At 39.2% G+C, this 19933-nt stretch overlaps 1 protein-coding gene across 4 annotated transcripts in view; it reads left to right on the forward strand.

Moving 5' to 3' along the window:
• The window catches only part of TPD52L1 (TPD52 like 1), a 98531-nt gene that overhangs the window by 71148 nt on the left and 7450 nt on the right, over nt 1-19933 (forward strand). For 2 of the 4 annotated variants that reach the window (XM_040965326.1, XM_040965325.1), the window contains exon 3: nt 13871-13972. In XM_040965326.1, the coding sequence (XP_040821260.1) occupies nt 13871-13972 (102 nt within the window). Of the gene's footprint in view, nt 1-13870; nt 13973-17385; nt 17401-18855; nt 18895-19933 lie in introns of all 4 variants that reach the window. The other 2 variants (XM_040965324.1, XM_040965323.1) reach the window with 2 other exon arrangements.

Raw genomic sequence — 19933 nt, forward strand, 5'->3', positions numbered from 1 at the left:
GGGTGGATCTCATGGCCCAGATCCCCACTAGTGCTGCAATATGCACCATTTTATGTAGTGGGGCAAAAACTGTGAGACTGGAGGGATAGCCAGGAGAAGGCTTGCTTCTGGCTCAGCATATCGCACTGATCACACAGCGAAAGCAGTACCAACTTTGCATCTTGCAGGTTCCATACAAGATTGATCAGCATGGCCTCCAAGTCTAATGGCCGGCAGACCCAGAACTCCACCAGCACTACTCCAGGTGCCATTTTGTGTAGTGTGACAAAGGTTGTGGGACAAGACAAGCAACAGTAAGCTGTGCATGTGCTAGACGAGGAGCAAATCAATTCCAGCTCAGTGCACTACACTGGTCCCCCAGAGAAAACAGTTCTGATGAGGCATTATACAAGCTCTACCCAAAACAGATCTGGGTGGCCAGGAGACTTAATGGCCACCAAACTCAGAACTCCACCAGTGCCACGTCAGGTATTTTGTGTAGTGTGATAAAGGCTGTGGGGCTAGAGGGACAGCAGTGAGCTGTGCATGTGCTAAGCTGGGAGCAAAATCATTTCAGACAGAGTATTATACTGGTCCCCCAGGGAAGACAGTATCAACATAGTACCCTGATGATTCCACCCAAGATAGGTCTGGGAGGCCCTCAGACCTAAAGGGTAGCAGGTTTCCAGCAAGATCAACAGCACTGACAGCTCAGTTATTTAGGACAGCAGGTATCTCCCTAATGCTAACCACTAACTTATACCTAACTCCCTATTGACTGTTTGAACTGGAAGAGGGAGAAAGGCTATATAGACTACAGTGTGGCCACAGTGCGGGAGCACAGGAGGTAGATGTTGGTGAGCCAAACGGCTGGGGCTATGGAGGAAGTCTGTGGTAGAAGGTTAGCACAAAAGCCCAGGGCTGAAACTTGCTAGAGAGAGTGGCACAAATTGCTACAAATTAAGAACCGGGTACCAAATTCAATCAATAAAATGAACCTGTAGACCTGTGGATAATACAGCTCAGAAACCTGCCCTAAGAAGAAGAATCTGCTAAACAGAAGTATAATGACAAAGAGAAAAGAAGAGACAGAGTTGTAATGAATATTACTGAGGACTCTTCTGCAAAGGAGCAAAAATCTCAACCAATCTTAGAGTTAACTGAGGAAGATATCAAGAAAATGGGGGATACGGAATTTAAAAAACATGTTATAAAGTTTTTTAATAACAGTGAGAAGCACATACAGGAGTTCAAGGAATTTAAGGAATATGTCACACAGGAAATAGCAACACTGAAATGAAATCAAGCTGAATTATTGGAAATAAAGTACACAATATAGCAAATTAAAAATTCAGTGGAAAGTCTCAATAATAGAGTGAATGAGGCAGAAGAAAGAATCTCAGAATTAGAAGATACTTCTTGTCACAATGGGGAAACAATCCATGAGTTGGAAGCAGAGCTGGGTCAAGCTAAAAAATAGTATTCAGGAATTAAGAGACACTGTTAAAGATTTATTTTTTTTTTTATTATTTTTTCATTGGAAAGGCGGATATACAGAGAGGAGAGACAGAGAGGAAGATCTTCCGTCCGATGATTCACTCCCCAAGTGAGCGCAACGGGCCGATACTATGCCGATCCGAAGCCAGGAGCCTCTTCCGGGTCTCCCATGCGGGTGCAGGTTCCCAAAGCTTTGGGCTGTCCTCGACTGCTTTCCCGGGCCACAGGCAGGGAGCTGGAAGGGAAGCGGGGCTGCCGGGATTAGAACCGGCGCCCATATGGGATCCCGGGCGTGCAAGGCGAGGACCTTTAACCACTTGTGCCACCGCACCGGGCTAGAGACACTGTTAAAAGGCCAAATGTAAGAGTTATGGGAGTACCAGAAGGTATAGAAAAAGAAGCTGGGTTTAAAAATGTATTCAATAAAATAATAAAGAAAAACTTCTCTAATCTGGAGAAAGAATTAGGAAACAACATTCAACTATGTGAAACAAATATGAACAGAATTAAAGGGAGAAATACACTCTAATACAATACTGGACCTTCACATTCACATTAACCTCAAGGCTTAAATCAATGAGACAGAAACTCAGCAAGAAAACAACAGAGCCCACCCAGACACAGACTTAGCAAATATACTTAATTGATATCTGCAGAAACCTTCATCCTACAGAAAATAGACTTTTTAAAAAATAAGTACGTGATGGCCTGGCGGCGTGGCGTAACGGCTAAAGTCCTCGCCTTGAATGGGCCAGGATCCCATATGGGCGCCGGTTCTAATCCCAGCAGCTCCACTTCCCATCCAGCTCCCTGCTGTTGCCTGGGAAAGCAGTCGAGGACAGCCCAAAGCTTTGGGACCCTGCATTCCCATGTGGGATACCCGGAAGAAGTTCCTGGATCTTGGCTTCGGATCGGCATAGCATCGGCCGTTGCGGTCACTTGGGGAGTGAATCATTGGATGGAAGATCTTCCTCTCTGTCTCTCCTCCTCTCTGCATATCTGAGTTTCCAATAAATAAATAAATCTTAAAAAAAAATAAGTACATGGAAGTTTCTCCAGGATTGTTCATATTATACACCACAAAACAAGCTTCAGTAAAATTTTTAAAAGATTTATTTATTTTATTGCAAAATCAGATATATACAGAGAGGAGGAGAAACAGAGAAATATCTTCCATCCTATAATTCACTCCCCAATTGACCATAACTGCCAGTTCTGCACCTATCTTAAGCCAGGAACCCAGATCCTTTTCTGGTCTCCACGCAGGTACATGGTCCCAAAGCTTTGGGCCATCCTCAACTGCTTTCCCAGGCCATAAGCAGGGAGCTGGATGGGAAGCGCGGCTGCTAGGATTAGAACCAGCATCCATATGGGGTCCCGGAGTGTTCAAGATGAGGACTTTAGCTGCTAAGCCACTGCGCCAGATCCACTTCAGCAAATTTTTAAAAATCAAAATTAAACATGTATCTTCTCAGACCATCATGGTGTGAAATTGGAGCCCAACAAGTCAAAATATCCCAGGAGATATGCAAATATTTGGGGACTGAACAATGTGTTGCTAAATGAACAATTAGTTATAGAAGAAATCAAATAGGAAGTTTTAAAATTTCTTGAAACAACGCAACATTTCAAAACTAATGGGACATGATCAAGGCAGCATTAAGAGGAAAGTTCATCTCAATCAAAGCTTATGTCAAGAAACTAGAAAAGCACCAAGAAAATGAGCTAACTGCACATTTCAAGGAGCTGGGAAAACAACAGCAAAACAATCCCAAGATTAGCAAGCAAAAAGGAATATCCAATTAGAAGAAATAAACCAAACAAAGACCAAAAGAACAATACATAAAATCAATGGATCAAAGAGCTGGTTCTTCAAGAAAATCAACAAAATAAATTCTCCACTTAAAAAAAAAGGGAGAAGATACGAACCAATATGAGAAGAAAAAGAAAATACTACAACCTATACCATGGACTTAGGAACTATTATAAGCAATGATATGTCAAAAATCAAAAGACCTAGAAGAAATGGATAGATTTTTCAACACAATCCACCAAAATGGAATCATAAGGCAATTAATAATCTAAATAGACCTATAACATAAACTGAAATCAAATAGGTAATTAAAACCCTCTCAACAAGGAAAAGCCCGGGACCAGGTGGCTTCACTGCTGAATTCTACCATGTTTCAAGAAGAAATTATGCTAATTCTCCACAAGCTTTTTCAAGCAGTAGAAAGGAAGGCGATCTTTCCAAACTCTGTTTATGAAGCCAATATCACTTTAAATACCAAAGCCAGATAGAGACACAACAGAAAAAAAGAACTACATTGATATCCCTGATGAACATAGAAGCAAAGATTCTCAACAAAATTACTAGGCAACAGGATCCAATAGTACGTCATGCAGATCATTCACCTGAACCAGATGTGAGTCATCCTGGCATACAGGATGTTTTAACATTTGCAAAGCAATAAATGTGATACACCACATCAACAAATTAAAAAATAAAAGTTATATGATCAACTCAATAGATGCAGAGAAAGCATTTGATAAAACCAACACCATGCTAAAAACCTTAAGTAAGATAGACATAGAAGAAACATTTTGTAACACAATATATGAAAAACCCAATGCCAACATCATACTAAATTGGGAAAGACTAAAAGCGTTTCTGCAAAGATCTGGAACTAGACAAAGATGTCCACTCTCACCACTGCTTTTCATATAGTATTGGAAGTCCTTGACAGAGCTACTAGGCAAGAAAAACAAATTAAAGAAATTCAAATCAGAATTGAAATTATCCCTGTTTGCAGAAGACATGATTCTCTGGAGAACCAAAAGATTCAGTCAAGAGACTATTGGAAGTCATAAGAGACTTTGACAGGGTAGCAGGATACAAAATTAATGAACACAAATCAATGGCACAAGTGTACACAAAAAAATTCCATGGTTGAGAAACAAATTATAAGTACAGTCCCCTTTAAAATACTGGAGAGGAACCTTAAATACCTAGGATTTAGTCTAATCAAATATGTTGAAGACCTCTATGATGAAAACTATAAAACATTAAAAAGAGAACTAGAAGAAGACATTAGAAGATGGAAAAAAATACCATGTTTCTGGACTGGCAGAATCATCATTATCCAAATGTCCATATTACCAAAAGTAATATACAAATTTAATATGATCCCAATCAGCGTTCAACAAGATTCTTCTCAGAAATAGGAAAGAAGATACAAAAGTTTATCTGGAAACAAAAGTGACCACAAATAACCAAAGCTATCCTGAAGAATAAAAATCAAGCTAGAGCAATCCCAATTCCAGACCTCAAGACATATTACAGAGCATCAAAACAGTCTGGTACTGGTCATCAAAACAGTCTGGTACTGGTCATCAAAACAGTCTGGTACTGGTACAGAAACAGAAGAAGTCAATGGAACAGAATAGAAACCCCAGAAGTGAGCCCACACATGTACCTTCAACAATTCTTTGACAAGAAAACTGAAAACAATCCAGGGGAAAACCATGGTCTCTTCAATAAATGCTGTTCACAGTTGGATAGCAGCCTGCAGAGGTAAGAAACAAGACCCCCATCTTTCACCTTACGCAAAAATCAACACTAAATGGATCTAGGACCTAAAGCTGCACCCAGAATCCAGGAAACCTTTAGAGGAAAGCATAGGAAATAATCTCAGAGAAATAGGGGAATGGAGAAAGACTTCTGAAAAATGACACCAATAGCACAGTCAAAACCAAAATAAACAAATGGGACTACCTCAAACTAAAAAGCTCTGTACAGCAACGGAAACAGTCAACAAAGTGAAGAAGCAACCAACAGAATGGGAGAAAATCTTTATACACTACACAACTTATAGAAGCCTAATATTCAGGATATACAAAAAACTTCAGAAATCCAGTTATACAACAACCTGGTTAAAAAATGGGTGATGAAAATTGAATAGACATTTTTTTCAAAAGAATAAATTCAAATGGCTAACAGCCATATGATAAGATGCTCAAGCTCCCTAGATATTGGGGAGATAGAAATGAAAACCACATTGAGATTTCTTGAGATTGGCCTACAATCAGAACTGTACTAACAACATCTGCTGGCATGGATGTGAGGAGAAATGTACCCTCCTTCACTGTTGGTGGGAATGTAGGCTAGTACAACCACTACGGAAGTCAGTATGGGGAATACTTAGAGAACTGCAGATACACTTGCTGTATGATTCAGTTATTCCACTCCTAGGAATATATCTGAAGGAAATAATATGTGCATATGAAAAAGCTATCTGTGATCCCATATTTACAGCAGCACAATCTACAATAGCAAACACATGGAATGACACTGATGCCTGCCCAAAGAGGAATGGATAACTGTATCTCATGGATAATTATATCTCATGGATTTTGATTTGATTTTTTTGTTAGTTTCATCTCAAAACACTTTATCCTCATTAAACTCTTCAATGACTCATAGATCATACAGTAGCATCATTTTTTTCAAGTTTCCTGATTTTCTTACTCATTTCTTCAGTGACACATTAGTCATTCAGTAGCATGTTATCTAACTTCATGGGGTTGGTAATTTCTTTTTTTTACTTCCTGTTGTTGATTATGTTTTGTGGCTCTTCATTTAAAGGGATTATAGTAACTGTGTAATGAAGACTATCAAATCTAGCAGCATGTTATTTGACTTCATGGCATTGTAAATTTCTATTTTTCTTTCTGTTGTTGATTTTGTGTTGTGGCTTTTCATTAAGGGGATATATAGTAACTGTGTAATGGAGACTATCATATCCAGATGTGAGGATACAATGCAGTATGCATCTCTACTTCCAGACAAAGATGGACTCCTGATGAGACTCTTTACTATATCTTGACAATAGGATGCTGGACTCTGCCATTGTCCATGTCCACAATGATAGACATATGACTATGTATGAAGAGCTATAGTATAGTAATTATATAGGGGAACTCAGTGAGGGAAGAGGGAATTGGATAGGGGATAAGGGAAATCCCATGATCTATGGAACTGCATCATAAAAGAATAATAATAAAAAGAAGTAAAATTTAAAAAAAAAGAAAATGTGGTACATTTACTCCATGGGATACTACTTAGCTATTAAAAGGAATGAAATTCTACCATTTGCAACTAAACGGACCCACCTGGAGACCAGTATGCTCAGTGAAGTAAGTCAAAGAACAGGTACCACATATTCTCTGTGATATAAGGCAAACTTCATGCAAATTATAAGATTAACAACCCTTTCAATACTGTTTGTGCTACATCTGAGGGGTTTTGATGTTTTTGTTTTTATTTTAATTTCTTATTATTTATTTGTATAATCTTACATAGTTGATTAGGGTACAAAGGGTCAAAGGCTACAGGAAAGTGGGTAAGACCATTGTTTCCACACTAATATCATCATTTCCTCCCCACCCCCCATGTGTCTGGGGTCAGGAGAGAAACGAAGGGAGGAGTCCCACCCAGCCTCCCTCCCATCCCAGGTCCCTGATGTGAAGTGTGCTCCAAGGGTCCTGCTCAAGCAGTTTTGAACAGTTTTCAACAGTTCTGACTTGCTGCCATCTAGCTGTTCCAATCGTGATGAAACCTATTCAGAATCTACTGGCTGACATAGTCCCTTCATGGTTAGGGTTCTGAGATCAGCAGTTCAGTTGGGGAGATCTCCAAAGAAACTTCTACTGAGGTGATCCCAGAACTGATTCTTGTGTGTGCTTGCCAGTACAGTGTCCAGCACAGTCCATCGCCGCAATCAGCTTATGCACATGCATTTGCTGGGTCAGTTGCATTTGCTGGGTCAGTTCTGTTTCCAGCCCTGTCTTCCACATGAACTGATGGGTATTGCAGTCTAACTCAGTCCTGTCCCATTCATACTCGGCCCTCACACAAACCAGTAGGAGCTGCAGCCTAGGTTGGGGTGACTCCCCATAACCCTCACCAGGGCCTGTCCCCTACCCTGGTTCTCATGCTTGCCAGTATGTACCGCAGACTTGTTCAGTCTGTCCCACGTCCCATTTAGCTCTCATACATGTCAATGGGCATTGAAGCCTAGTTCAACCCAACCAACCCTATTATACAGTCCACATACCTACTGGCAGGTGCTTTTCTGTCTAACCACCCTTTCCCCTGTCCTGGTTTTTGTGCTCTGCCATGGAAGTGGTAACGCAAGAGGGAGGTGCCCACTATTTCCCTCTTAGGCTACTCCCACATCATGGACTCTCTAGGTGGTTCTGCAGCTTAACTTGACAGACTTATCTCCCAGTGCCAGCCTCTGCCATCTGATGTTGCACAAAGCCAAACCAACCCTTACTCTAATCTTTGCTTGCACCAGTCGGAACAGTCAGTCCAACCTGGCTTTTCCCTGATTTAGCTCACATGAGACCCACAAGTGTTGTAGTCCTGACTGTCCTCATGCCAACTTACACTCTGCAGTGTGAGTGATTGTCCAGCAGGGGAGCCCACTTTCCCCCTGTCGGCTTTGCCCCCTCCCTCCCTGGTTCTCACGTGTGCTGTGTGGGCACTGTGGGCACATCTGCTGTGGCTCTCTTCACCTTCGCATTGCATAAGAGGTTGGGGCAAAAGCAGCTCCCTGCAGTGTGGCAGCTGTGAGGGGTGCCCCAGCTAGGCCAGCCCCAATGCTGGGGCCTCAGGTCAAAAACACTGCTGACAGGCAGTGACTGAGTCCTCAGCTTTCCCCAGACTCAAGAGATCTCTTCCCTCAGGATAATTACACCATAGGGGAAACTTGGGAACTGGATTACAACACTGGCTCTGCCTGCCGCTATCATTTTGCAGCAGGAAGAGTTTGGGCAGTGTTCGGCTGTGGGGTTGGGGCAAAAGCAGCTCCCTGCAGTGTGTTTTTATTTTTATTTCTTCAAAATAAATTCTTTTCTCTTATTAAATTCCCCACAGGCTCATGGATCACACAGTAACAACATTTTCTCCGAGAATGTTTTTTGTTTTCTTTTTCATTTCTTCATCTACCCATTGATTATTCAGCAGTATGTTATTTAACTTCATGGTGTTGTAAAGTTTTTAAACCATATTCCTGTTGCTGATTTTGTTTTACGGTTTTTCATTTAAAGAAACGTATACTAACTGTGTAATAGAGACTGTCATTTCCAGATGTGAAAATACAATGCAGTATGCATCTCTACTTCCAAATTAAAGATAGACTCCAAATAAAACCATTGGATATATTTTGATAACAGGGTGCTGGGCTGTGCCATTGTCTGTAGCAATGCGAGGATACACTTAAATAGCAGAGTGATGGACTTACAACTGGTTATGAAGTACTATATCACTTTAATAACAGGGCGGAAATCAGTTGGGGAAGGAGTTTCAAAAGAGGATAGGGGAATTCTCATAGCTAATGGAATTTTATCATAAAATTAAAGCTAAAATAGACGACTGGGGAAAAAAAAAAAAGAAAAGAAAGCTGTAGGCCTTGATGAAATACAGATGATCATGAACACAGCAGCTTTCAAGAATGAAGTTAACTTTCCTTTTGCTTTTGTGAAAAAATATGTATTTATTAAAAGTCAGAGTTCAGGAGAGAATGAAATCTTTCATCTGTTGGGCTGATGTGCTTCCTAGGGGCCACAATAGCCAGAGCCAAGACTGATGAAAGCCAAGAGTCAGGAGCTTCTTCTGGGTTTCCCACTTGGGTGGCAGGGGTCTGAGACTTGAGCCATCTTCTGCTCTTTTCCCATGCTATTAACAAGGAGCTGGATAGGAAGTGGAGCAGCCAGACATGTATTGGTGCCCATATAGGATGCCCTAACACAGGTGTGGCTTTATTGGCTATGTCACAACACTAGCCTCTCCATCTCCTTTTTAAGCAGAAGGTGTTCAGTTTGTCAAGCATGCCATTTCTGAGCACTTCTTTTCTCAAAATCTTTTTTTTTTCTTGGCTACAGGGAGAAAGGGGGTGGTTTTAATCATATTTTAGAAGTAACAAAATCTGTATTTTTTCCTGCTTTAAGTAAATCCCTGCTGTTAGTGTTTACCATACTCATTCAGGGCCAGATCTACACCTCATCTGATGAGAACTTTGATATGAGGGCTTTATGAACTGTGGTCAGGGTAGGGTGGGTAGAATTAGATTTTAAAGCACTAAATAAAATTTCAGCTGTCAGAGGATGTGTGTGATTCCCAGAGGCAACGCTTTGCATACTGATTAAGCAATCATGACCTATTTAGTTTGATTTATAATGAAAAGAAAATCTATGGTATGTTAATGGAAGCTCTTGACATATTTTTGTCTGCAGCAGGATTCAGATTGGAATAGAACCCAATAAGTAGAAATAATTACCACAAGCCTCAAATTCTATCCTTTATAGAAGATTTCAGGACTGTGGGAGCAGGTCTTGGAACCATCTGTGGCCAGGGCTTGTTGTTGCTGAAGTTCATGTCATGGGTTTTCACATACTTGAGTTTGAACGAATCTAACAATAGGTGAAAATGTGCCTCCTTTGTTTTCTGTTGCCTTTAGACTCCAGTATACTTTCTGGGGGGTGGGGTGAGAGACTGGGTTTGCAGCTGGAGAAAATGGCTTTAGGGTAAAGAATAAGGAGGACTTCAGTCTCCTGTAGACAGAAGCGGTGATTGAAATGCAGCTGTGTGGTGAGTTGCTTGAACTGACATGCTTCACTTATTTAATAAATATTCTGCTTTGCCAACCTGTGGAATCTCCCTAGTAATAAATCCCTCTGACTGATGCCATAGACCAAGCAGTGGGTCTATCAAGGGAAGAAGGTTGTGGGAAGGAATTTAAACTATTCCAAGTTTTAGAGAAGCTTAATACCTTCATCCTCTATAATTTCTGCTCTTAAAAAGTGCACAGTGCTTGAAACTGAAGTTTAGCATATGATTTTCTTTTTGATTGTACACTTTCAAGACCTCAGGCTGTTAGGGTTGGAACTAATGAGTATTTCTTTTTTCCGGGAGTCCATTAGAGACCTGTTGAGTTTGCAAGTGCTGCTAAAGCATAAAGAGCTCATTTGAAAATGTGAACACACCCAATCTCACACACAGTTGCCTAGTCTTCTTCCCTGTAGACTGCCCTTTTACACCAAGCACAAAGATCAATTTTCTGGATTTGGTGGTAAGTTATGTTTTGATAACATGTTTGGAGAGCCTTTCCATGAGAATAAATTTGAATGTTTTTTGCCTATTTGATGAAATCGCCTGTGCAACTAATAGAGGTATGTTCTTCTTTAAATCCCATAACAGAAAAGATACTCATGCTATGATACCTCTTCTTATAAAAACACAGTGGAGTTTTTTCTTAAAGTTGTGCAAAGAAAAATGCAAAAATGCAACATAATAGTTTAGAAGATGACAACATTCTCTTTTTGATTATTTATTGACAATGACTTTGAAGTTAGTAAAATGTGACAAGGAATGTTCATAAAAAATCAATTGAATACTTTTTTAAAGATTATTGTTTATGTTTTATATTCATTTGAAAAGCAAAGACAGAAACAGACAGAGACAGCTAGTTCCCACCCACTAGACCACTCCTCATATGCCCCTAAACAGCTGGTGCAGGTCCAGGCAAAAGCTGAAAGCCTAGAACTCAGTCCAGGTCTACCATCAGTGGTAGAAGCCCCCTACCTCATCCATTCCCTACTGCATATTGCGGTATGTATTGGTAACTGGGTTTCAAATTGAGGCATTCTGATGTGGGATGTGAGTATGCCAAACACTTGCCCAGAGTACTTTTTCTTTGGTTATAGAATGCCCTACTCCTTGTCACTAGAGGTCTCCTGTCAGTAAGTTAACCTGTCTTAACCAATAAGTGCTTTCTACTGCAGCCAAACTGAATCTTTTTTCCTTAAATGGGGCGCTGATACATAGACCTAAATGAGTTAATGCACCTGAAATACCTAGTAAAAGCCACCTGTTACTGTCATCATGCACAAAGTTATTTGTTATGATCATCATGCTCACATTTGTCAAAGAAAGGCTCTTCCCCATGTCAAATGTGAAACTGATGGGGAAGTTCAGATTGGAATGGCTTTTGTGAGCACAAACTTCACCCTGGGACTGCCTGACTGCTCTTCATCAGAAGTCTGGGAACCAAGCTGGATGAGAGTTGGAATTGCTTCCTTCGGATGCTCCTCTGCTTTACTCAAGCATACAGTGAGAATAAAGAAAATGCAACTTCTACCCTCATGAGGTTCAGGCACATGCCACAAACACATTCAAAAATTATAATTAGTGAGATGTTTTCAAAGAGATATGCAAAGAATATTGAGAGAACACAAAAAATGTCACGGAGTACATATTATTTTTTAAATATATTTATTTGAGTAACTGAGACAGAGAGCTCCCATCTGCCGATTCAACCACAAAATGCCTGTAGTCAGAGCTGGGATCCGCTAAAGCTGGAGCTGGAGGCAGGAATCCAATCCCAGGTTCCCATGTGACTGGCAGGCACCCAGGACCTGAGTCATCATCCAGTGCCTACCAGGGCATCCATAAGCAGAACTCTGGGATTAGAAGTAATGCCAGAACTTGAATTCAGACACTTCAGTGAGAACATGGGTGTCTTACCTACCAGGCTGAATGCTTGCCCCGGAACTCAGACTTCTCAAGCAATACTCCCAACTTGTCTGACGCACAAGTAACAAATGAACGTGTTAATATTTTTAACTTCTACTCAAAGACTTATTGTTTTTCTTTATTAAGTAGGTAAGTTAACAGTATAACTGACATTTAGCTTAAGATAAGAGATGTTAGCAATCTATAATGTTAAGTACTACTTCCATTTAAATTTCATTAAATTACAAGATTGGTCAATCAGAAGATTGGTGTTGTTGAATATAGTTATGTATGTTACAGTTGAAAAATGATTTTGACTATAAGCAGCAATAACTATGAGTAAACTGAGTCAAATTCCATGGCATTATAAAGAGGTGAAATACAAATATATCAACGTATTCAGAGGTTATCAGTGGACAGGCAGGTGAATGGTTTTACAAGATTTGGGCTCCTGGTTTCTGGATTGGAGAGGCATCATTAGCTCTCTTTTATGATCAAATTCAATCAGCTTGCAGCATCAGAATACAAGTAGGTTGCAAGTGGTGCTCTGTGGAACTTTCACGTTCTCTGAACCCACTGGTCTGTTCTCATGGGACCCTGATTATTTTCTTTGTGAAATTAATTTCCCCACATACAACGTCCTCTCATTGTAAAGTGAGTTGATATTGTTTAAGCCTATAGAAACAGTTCTGATGACTTCCTTTTATTCTCACAAGGTATGTGCCTTTTGTATCCACTTTGTTAACTCTTAGAAGTTCCTCGGCCCTCTTGGTAGTGCCACTGTCCTTTGGGTCATCATATTCAAAACCTCAGGAATTTTTTTTATTTTATTATTTGACATTTATAGGTTCTTGCCTAGTTATCTGTACTGACTCTGTAATCTGTCACTCTTTGTTCCTGTTGTACAGGATCACAGAGGAGTGTTCTTTCTGATGTCATCCATTCATTTTTCCAGTTCTCTTTGTCCTGGATGCCCTTGCCAGATACTGAAGACATAAAGTTTAATGGAATTGTAAAATAAATCTCACATCATATTCCCAAGACCATTTTTGGGGTGAATGTTGTGACCCAGTGGGTTAAGACCTTGCTTGGGATATCACTGTCCCTTTTTTAAGTACCTGTTTAAATCCTGGCACTTGACTTCCCATGCAGCTTCCTTAGTGCGTCATGGGATGGCTCAAATACTTGGAAGGTTTGAACAGTAAACCAGTAACTGGAAATTCTCCCTCTCCACTGGCTCCCTCTTTCTCTGACTCTTCCAGGTACATTACATTAAAAAAAATATGTCTTTAACAACTATTTTTTAAAAGTCACCATACTCATATTATGCCCTCTTATTATTCCTGGCTATAAATATTACAAGTAAGTTATGTAACTAGTACTATTTTGCCTTTTCTAGTCAATTCTACTCACATTGACAGTACAGGTTATTTCCCTTCACAGCCTACATTTTTAAATTTTTGTGTTCCGTGGGTGGCTGGAGCTTTCACTGACAAGCCTATTTGCTGTAAAAGTATATACTTCCTTTAATCCCTTCAGTCCCTACCCTCTGAACAGTCCCATGATTTGTGGTGACAGACCTGTACACTGTACATGGGATTTCCTCCTGGATTCAGATCAGTGGTGTGACTTCTCGCTAAAGGACAGCATTAGCCCATCTCCTTGAAACCCTGAATGGAAGCAATGCCTTCTGTAGATTCTCTTCTTTCTTAAGGAATTGGGATTTCCGCTGTAAGCAGAGAGAACAAAGATGGATGTCTTATAGAAGATCACTACACAGAAACTGTGATGCTTACTGTGGCTCTGTTCTATTTTTAGCTACAAGAAGACACACGAGACCCTGAGTCAGGCAGGGCAGAAGGCAACTGCAGCTTTCAGCAACGTGGGGACAGCCATCAGCAAGAAATTTGGAGACATGAGGTACCATGGGACAGAGCCTTGGGAACTGGGTCAAGAGAGCATTTTCTATGGGCTGTTCTTGATATTAAAAAAAATATTAATGGGTAAAAATGTTATTTGGCTGCTACTGATGATGACTCAGATTAATTTTCATATTGGGCCTTCTCTGCTTTGAAGGTCAGCTTAGGGGCCTGGTCTCCATTGTATCTTTTTCTAACCATGGGAAATGGAAGAGAGTCAGGGTGATTTCAAGACAACACAGTTCATGCCGCTTATTCCTCATTCTAATTTAAAGGACAAATTCAAGTGTATGTTCAGGGGAATACGCTGTGGTAAATTTTTTAATATATCCATCCAGTATATTTTTTCTGTGTGAAATACTCAAATGCAAGTTATACTTATGCTATAATTCCAAAAAGATGCCATATGGTGTATACTTCTGGTGGGCTTCTTTCTTCACCTTAACAAATTATTGTGGAACTATTACTAAATGTTTACCATACCTTCATTTATAATGGCTATTGCCAAAAAGTACATAGCTATAGCAAAATTTCTAAACAAGTATCCGTGCATATCTTAATTATTTTCTGTATTTCACTACTTTATCAAACTAGATTACTCATCAAGGTAGATTTTCCGTTGAAAACCAAGTCTCCTCACTGGAGGTATTAGAAAAAAGTATAGAGTGGACAATTTTTGTTTTGTTTTATATATATTTATATATTATGTACAAGGAAGTTAAAGAATTATCATTCTCAGATTTTACTGGCTTAAATATCATAGTTCATTAAAAATCTGACTGATATACTGAGAACTACTTCTGAATCATTTTCAATTTAAAATGAATCAAGTTCACACATTTTTAAGTGTCTTTTAAAAAAGTTTTATATATATATGCATATATACACACACATATTATATTTATTTCATTGGATTCTTAAACTCTTACTTTATTATCTTGCACCTTTGCTACCAAAAGGCAAATTTTTATATCTTTGTGCCTTCAAAAGTTGCTGCATTTTGTCAACACGCACCAGCTTATCAACTATGCACTCATGAGACTATAGTTTACAAAAGCAGGAGTGCAGATCTGAGCCCATTGTTTTGTCTTTATTCTTTCTAATAACACATCATCAGACAGGAATGCAAATTCTCCAGGAGCAGCATATAATAAACAGAAAAATCTTCTAGATGATTAATTACTTCTAAGGTTACTACAAATATAATTTGAGGTCAATTCAGTATCATTAAAACATTTATCCAGGGCAATAATCCTTTAAAATATGAAAGATCTTAACACCTGTTATACCCAAAAAAAAGTTTGCCATGTTTATGTTTTTCTCTATACACCTGAAATCTTTTCACTTGAACATTGGCACCTGAGCATTATACTACCTGAAAGTTATCAAAATGCATCTGCCAGGAATGTACCTCAGTAGGGTTTGAGTGGGCCCTAAGAGCTAACTTTTGGAACAAATGCTGGAGTGATTAAGTTGCAGATAGTCAGATTATCAATGTCTCTTAACTCACCTGTACCTGGGTATTCTTATATTGAAAGGGGGGAAGGAGCAATATCACCAAGCTATTTTAAACACAGAAGAGTCTTGCTTTTAGTGTACACCCAATACATGCGTTTTTATCCTTACTCAGCAGTGATCTTGTTAAAAGGTGATCCTGCATGATGGAAATAAAAAGGAATCATTAGCAGGATTGTATTTCTGAAGGCTTCTGCTTATTATTTTTTGAATAGTAAAGAAGGAAGACTGTGCTGCACTATGCAAATGGTGACATATTCATGTTCCCACACTAACTACGTATAGTGTCAAAATTATATTGATTGCTTTTCTTCCTGTTTCTATGTGGCTATTTTAGCACAGTGAATAGCCTGTTTCCAAATAAAGACGAGTTCTAAACATTTTGTTAATTATTGCTCCGTATAGAGGTTAACACTCTCACCATAAACTGGCTAAAAATACTTAAAAATATAGTTCATGTTATTACAGCTTCACATACAGTGCTGAAATACTTTATAGTTTGAAAATCTCATGGTTATATTTTTGTGTAACATTTTCTATTTTTATATTTATTTTAAACCATAAATTGGATAATGATAACTCTCCATGAAAAACAAGTTTTGCAAATAGGTATTAGTTTTGAATTATGCAACTAATACACATAAGAATCATTTTAAAGTTAATTAAGCTTAATTTAATAAAGATTTTCAAATGAGAACAATGAATGTGACAAATATATAATGATAGTGGAGAAATGTCAAAATTTTAATCACAGACATTTGTTTTAATTTCCACTTCAGTTAAAAGTATCTCAATATACTATATTCTTACTAGCTGCACTAAAAAATTCTTTTATATATTCTGGGAACAAATTTATGAGCTTGTTAAAAAAGATTGCCAGAACAAGTTCAGTGTTTACAGAAAAATATTATCTTTCAGTTTTTCTTTGAAATAATTCCAAATACTCAGATACTTTGAAAGCTTACAATTTTGTCCTTTTGAAATGGAATGAAAGCACCATGTTAGGCTTCATGTGTTTTGTAAAAGCATGTTGTATTTCTAGAGCCAAGTAAGAGTCTCATCTTAACCTGATTATCATCAAGTGCTGTCACCTTGACCCAGTCATGGGATCCATCACTCCCCCAACCTCGAAATCTGTTTGTCCAACTGTGGAGTAACTTTACTACTTACCTAATCAAAATATTTCCTGTGAAATTAAAATGAGATCACTCTTTGGAAAGCAACTCAAAAAATATATAGAATTTTTGGAATTGTTTTTATGATAACACTGGCATCTTCTTGGAACTTCTCAGTGAATTTGTCCAAACTGTGACATCGTAGGATGGAACGTTTGAAGGAGGCATTTAATTTAATTTCATTAGCATCCAGCCATTGCTGTGCAGCCATGGGAATAATTTTGAAGTCAAAAAAGTGGGTAAAATAATCTGTTAGACGCATGGAAAAGACAGTACAGCAGTCCCTTATATCCGTGGGGGATCGATTCCAGGACCCCAACAGATTCCAAAATCCATGGATACAATAGTGTTTGCATGTAACCTGAGGATGTCTTCCCTTATACTTTGAATCATCTCTAGATTTTTTTTAAATTCCAGTACAGTATAAGCACTGTATAGATAATCACTACACCATTGTTTAGGGTCTAAAGACAACAAGTCTGTACATTCTTCAGTAAAGAATCAGTGTTCCTGTCCTCACATATTTCCAATCCTCCAATGGTGGAATCCATGAATACACAGAGCTGACGGTATGACTGTATAGTCAAGAACAAGTGGTGGATGGAGGTCCTTTTTCCTTTTTTGGACATTCTTGAAAGAGGATATGGGGGCAATCTGATTGTTTCTTGGCATCTTATCTTTTAATTATGGCTGTGCTCTTCTCTCTTGTGCTGCCTGGCTACAGATCTCACTCCATTGGGTAAGCGCAGTGGGGCATGGGAGTGGGGCAGGGGTGCTCAGCCAGCCTCCAGGTTGGTTGCTTCCTGGCTTCCCAAGCACTATGCCATAGGCAACAGCCTGGATTGTTTTCCAGAAAGTGTTCCTGACCAGGCAAATACAGACTACAGGTCATCCAGTATGTTTGGATTTATTGCCTCATCTCTGAATCACACCAATTTCTCTCACTGAGCAGTTTCTTAGAGTCTTTTTTCTGCATCACTTCTTTCTAGATTTTTCTAGATTATTTTGTTTCTAGGAATTTCTTATAACTTACTTGTACTGATGTTTCATCCATAACTTTCTGTATATTTTGAGGTTGAGAGGAATAAAGGTTACTGGAAAAGTATCTAAGAAGGGCACAATTATCAGTCCCAGGCCTCTGAAAAAGCCTTTTTTTGGATACAAACTTGCTAGAAACTTTTTTGAGATTGTTTCCTAATATTTAAAGGGTGAACAAGTTAGTAACACTACTGAATTTGATTTTTTTTTTAAATGTAACTTCCAAGAAACTATTTTTGACTATAGTTTCTGCATAGAGTGCTTGAGTAAGAACACAGGTATGCCTTAAATTTGTCTTTTTCTTTTTGCATTTTAGTAAAGTGCTAGAATGACACAGTAACAGGGCTGGTAAAACCCTAGTAGTGACCTTAGTGGATAGTGTTGGGGAAGGGTGACAGATTTAACACCGGAAATGTCGGATTCTTGGGGAAGAGGAGAGTAAAGACCACCTTGACAAGGGGATAGGAGAGCTAGCCTAGGAAAATGGGCTGCATTTTCCTTCCTCTGTCCAGCCTGAATGTTGAGTAAAACTTAATTGAAAATGACAGGCGAGCAATCAGAGGAAAGATGAGCCAGCTATTATAGGATTAACAGGAAGAGAAAGCTGTCTTAAAATTCCCAGGAATTTTTATATTTGTGCCAGGTGTTTTCGACAGTTAACAGGAGGGAGAGTAGGAGTATCTGCTCGTGCCTGCTGCTGCGTGAGTGATGCTCGCTAGCATGGCCTATTCGAGTGTTTCTTGCTAATTCTGTGCATTCCTCCGGACAGTTCTCCACAGTGCAATGATTAACCTCTACCTGCCTGCTTGACTGCCTGGTTTCTGCTCTTCACTCTGTACTGTCTTCCTGGGCAGCAGAAGGGAGCCAGGTTGGGTCTGGAGAGGATGCACATGGGTTGCCATGCTGATCTGGGGGCATCAAACCTTCTCAGCTTGCCTGGCAAAGGGAGCCTACAAAGAAATGATTACGCAATGATGAACCGTCAATTCATCTACCTTGGGAAGCTCACCATGGCCCCCAAGAACAACAAATATCTTGGTTGGGTGGGCAGGAAATATTTCAGAAATTTGGAAAGCTGCTGTGAAACTATGAACAGGGAATTGCTCATTAATTATGCTATCTTTTTTTTTTCTCTTAAACTATCTTTGCTCTGAAGGTACTCCATTCGCCATTCCATAAGTATGCCTGCTATGAGGTAATGTGTATAAACTATCTTACATAATGTTAATGCAAAATGTGATTGGATTTATATTTGTTTGCCCCCTCACACTCTTTATGCAAAAGAAAATTGCCTCTTTCTGGCTCATTCTTAATTGCTGATGGTCTTCTGGAGGACAGGCTGCAGTTTCTGTTAGAGTTTAATTTAATAGACATAGCCTTTTGACTGGACCCAGTTTTTCCTATGTTAACTGAGACAAAAGACTTCACTTATTTCTGTCTTCATCTTTTCATTTGAAAATTGGAAGAAATAAAGTTCTCTGATAAAACCCTTAGCACAAGGACTGGGACATTCCAAGCACACTTGCAAAGGTGGGAATACATTTCTAATTTCAGCAGAATTAAATGTAAGCATGGGATAAAGTTTTAGTGGGAGGATAGGAGACTATGCAACCTGTAGTTTTAGAAAGCATATCATGAGGATGTTTATGGAAGATTGATTAAGGTAACGTGTCTGTAGAACAGTGTAGCATCATTAAGATCACTGGCTGGAAGAAAATTAGTGAGAAAACATTCCCAGCTTCAAGTTTACGTGGCATGGTGATAACAGTCAGATCAAACTGGTTTTAATAGAGTCTGAAAGAATGAATGTGAAGAGGCAGGTTGCAGCCCAGCTGAGCTCAAGGTTAGCTTGGAGATTTAGGAAACTTACCTCCATGCTCTCAGTTTCATTTCACCTTAGACAGGAAAGTAGAATTACACTCATTGCTCTATCCAGGAGCTTCTGGCTTCCTCGAACTGCCTTGGCTTCCAGTGGCAGAGGAGGGAGATCAAACCTTGGGCCTCCAATCTCCCCTAAGTCGAATGTAATAACATAAGTGCCTCTTCTGCATCTTCACAGTGCATGTGCTGGTTGGACTACATTAGGTACCTTAGAGTTTGGGGAACCATGGCTTTTCTGGGGTCATTTGTTGTGCTAAGTTTGTTGTTGTAGATGATATTATTAAATCTAATTAAGTCATTTTTCTCCCTTCTCCAACATACAATCTAGGATAATTTAATTAGAGGAGGGTCTG

The sequence above is a fragment of the Ochotona curzoniae genome, unplaced genomic scaffold (genome assembly GCF_017591425.1).
Source record: "Ochotona curzoniae isolate NIBS_2020 unplaced genomic scaffold, NIBS_Ocur_1.0 scaffold_3890, whole genome shotgun sequence".
Taxonomy (NCBI): domain Eukaryota; kingdom Metazoa; phylum Chordata; class Mammalia; order Lagomorpha; family Ochotonidae; genus Ochotona; species Ochotona curzoniae.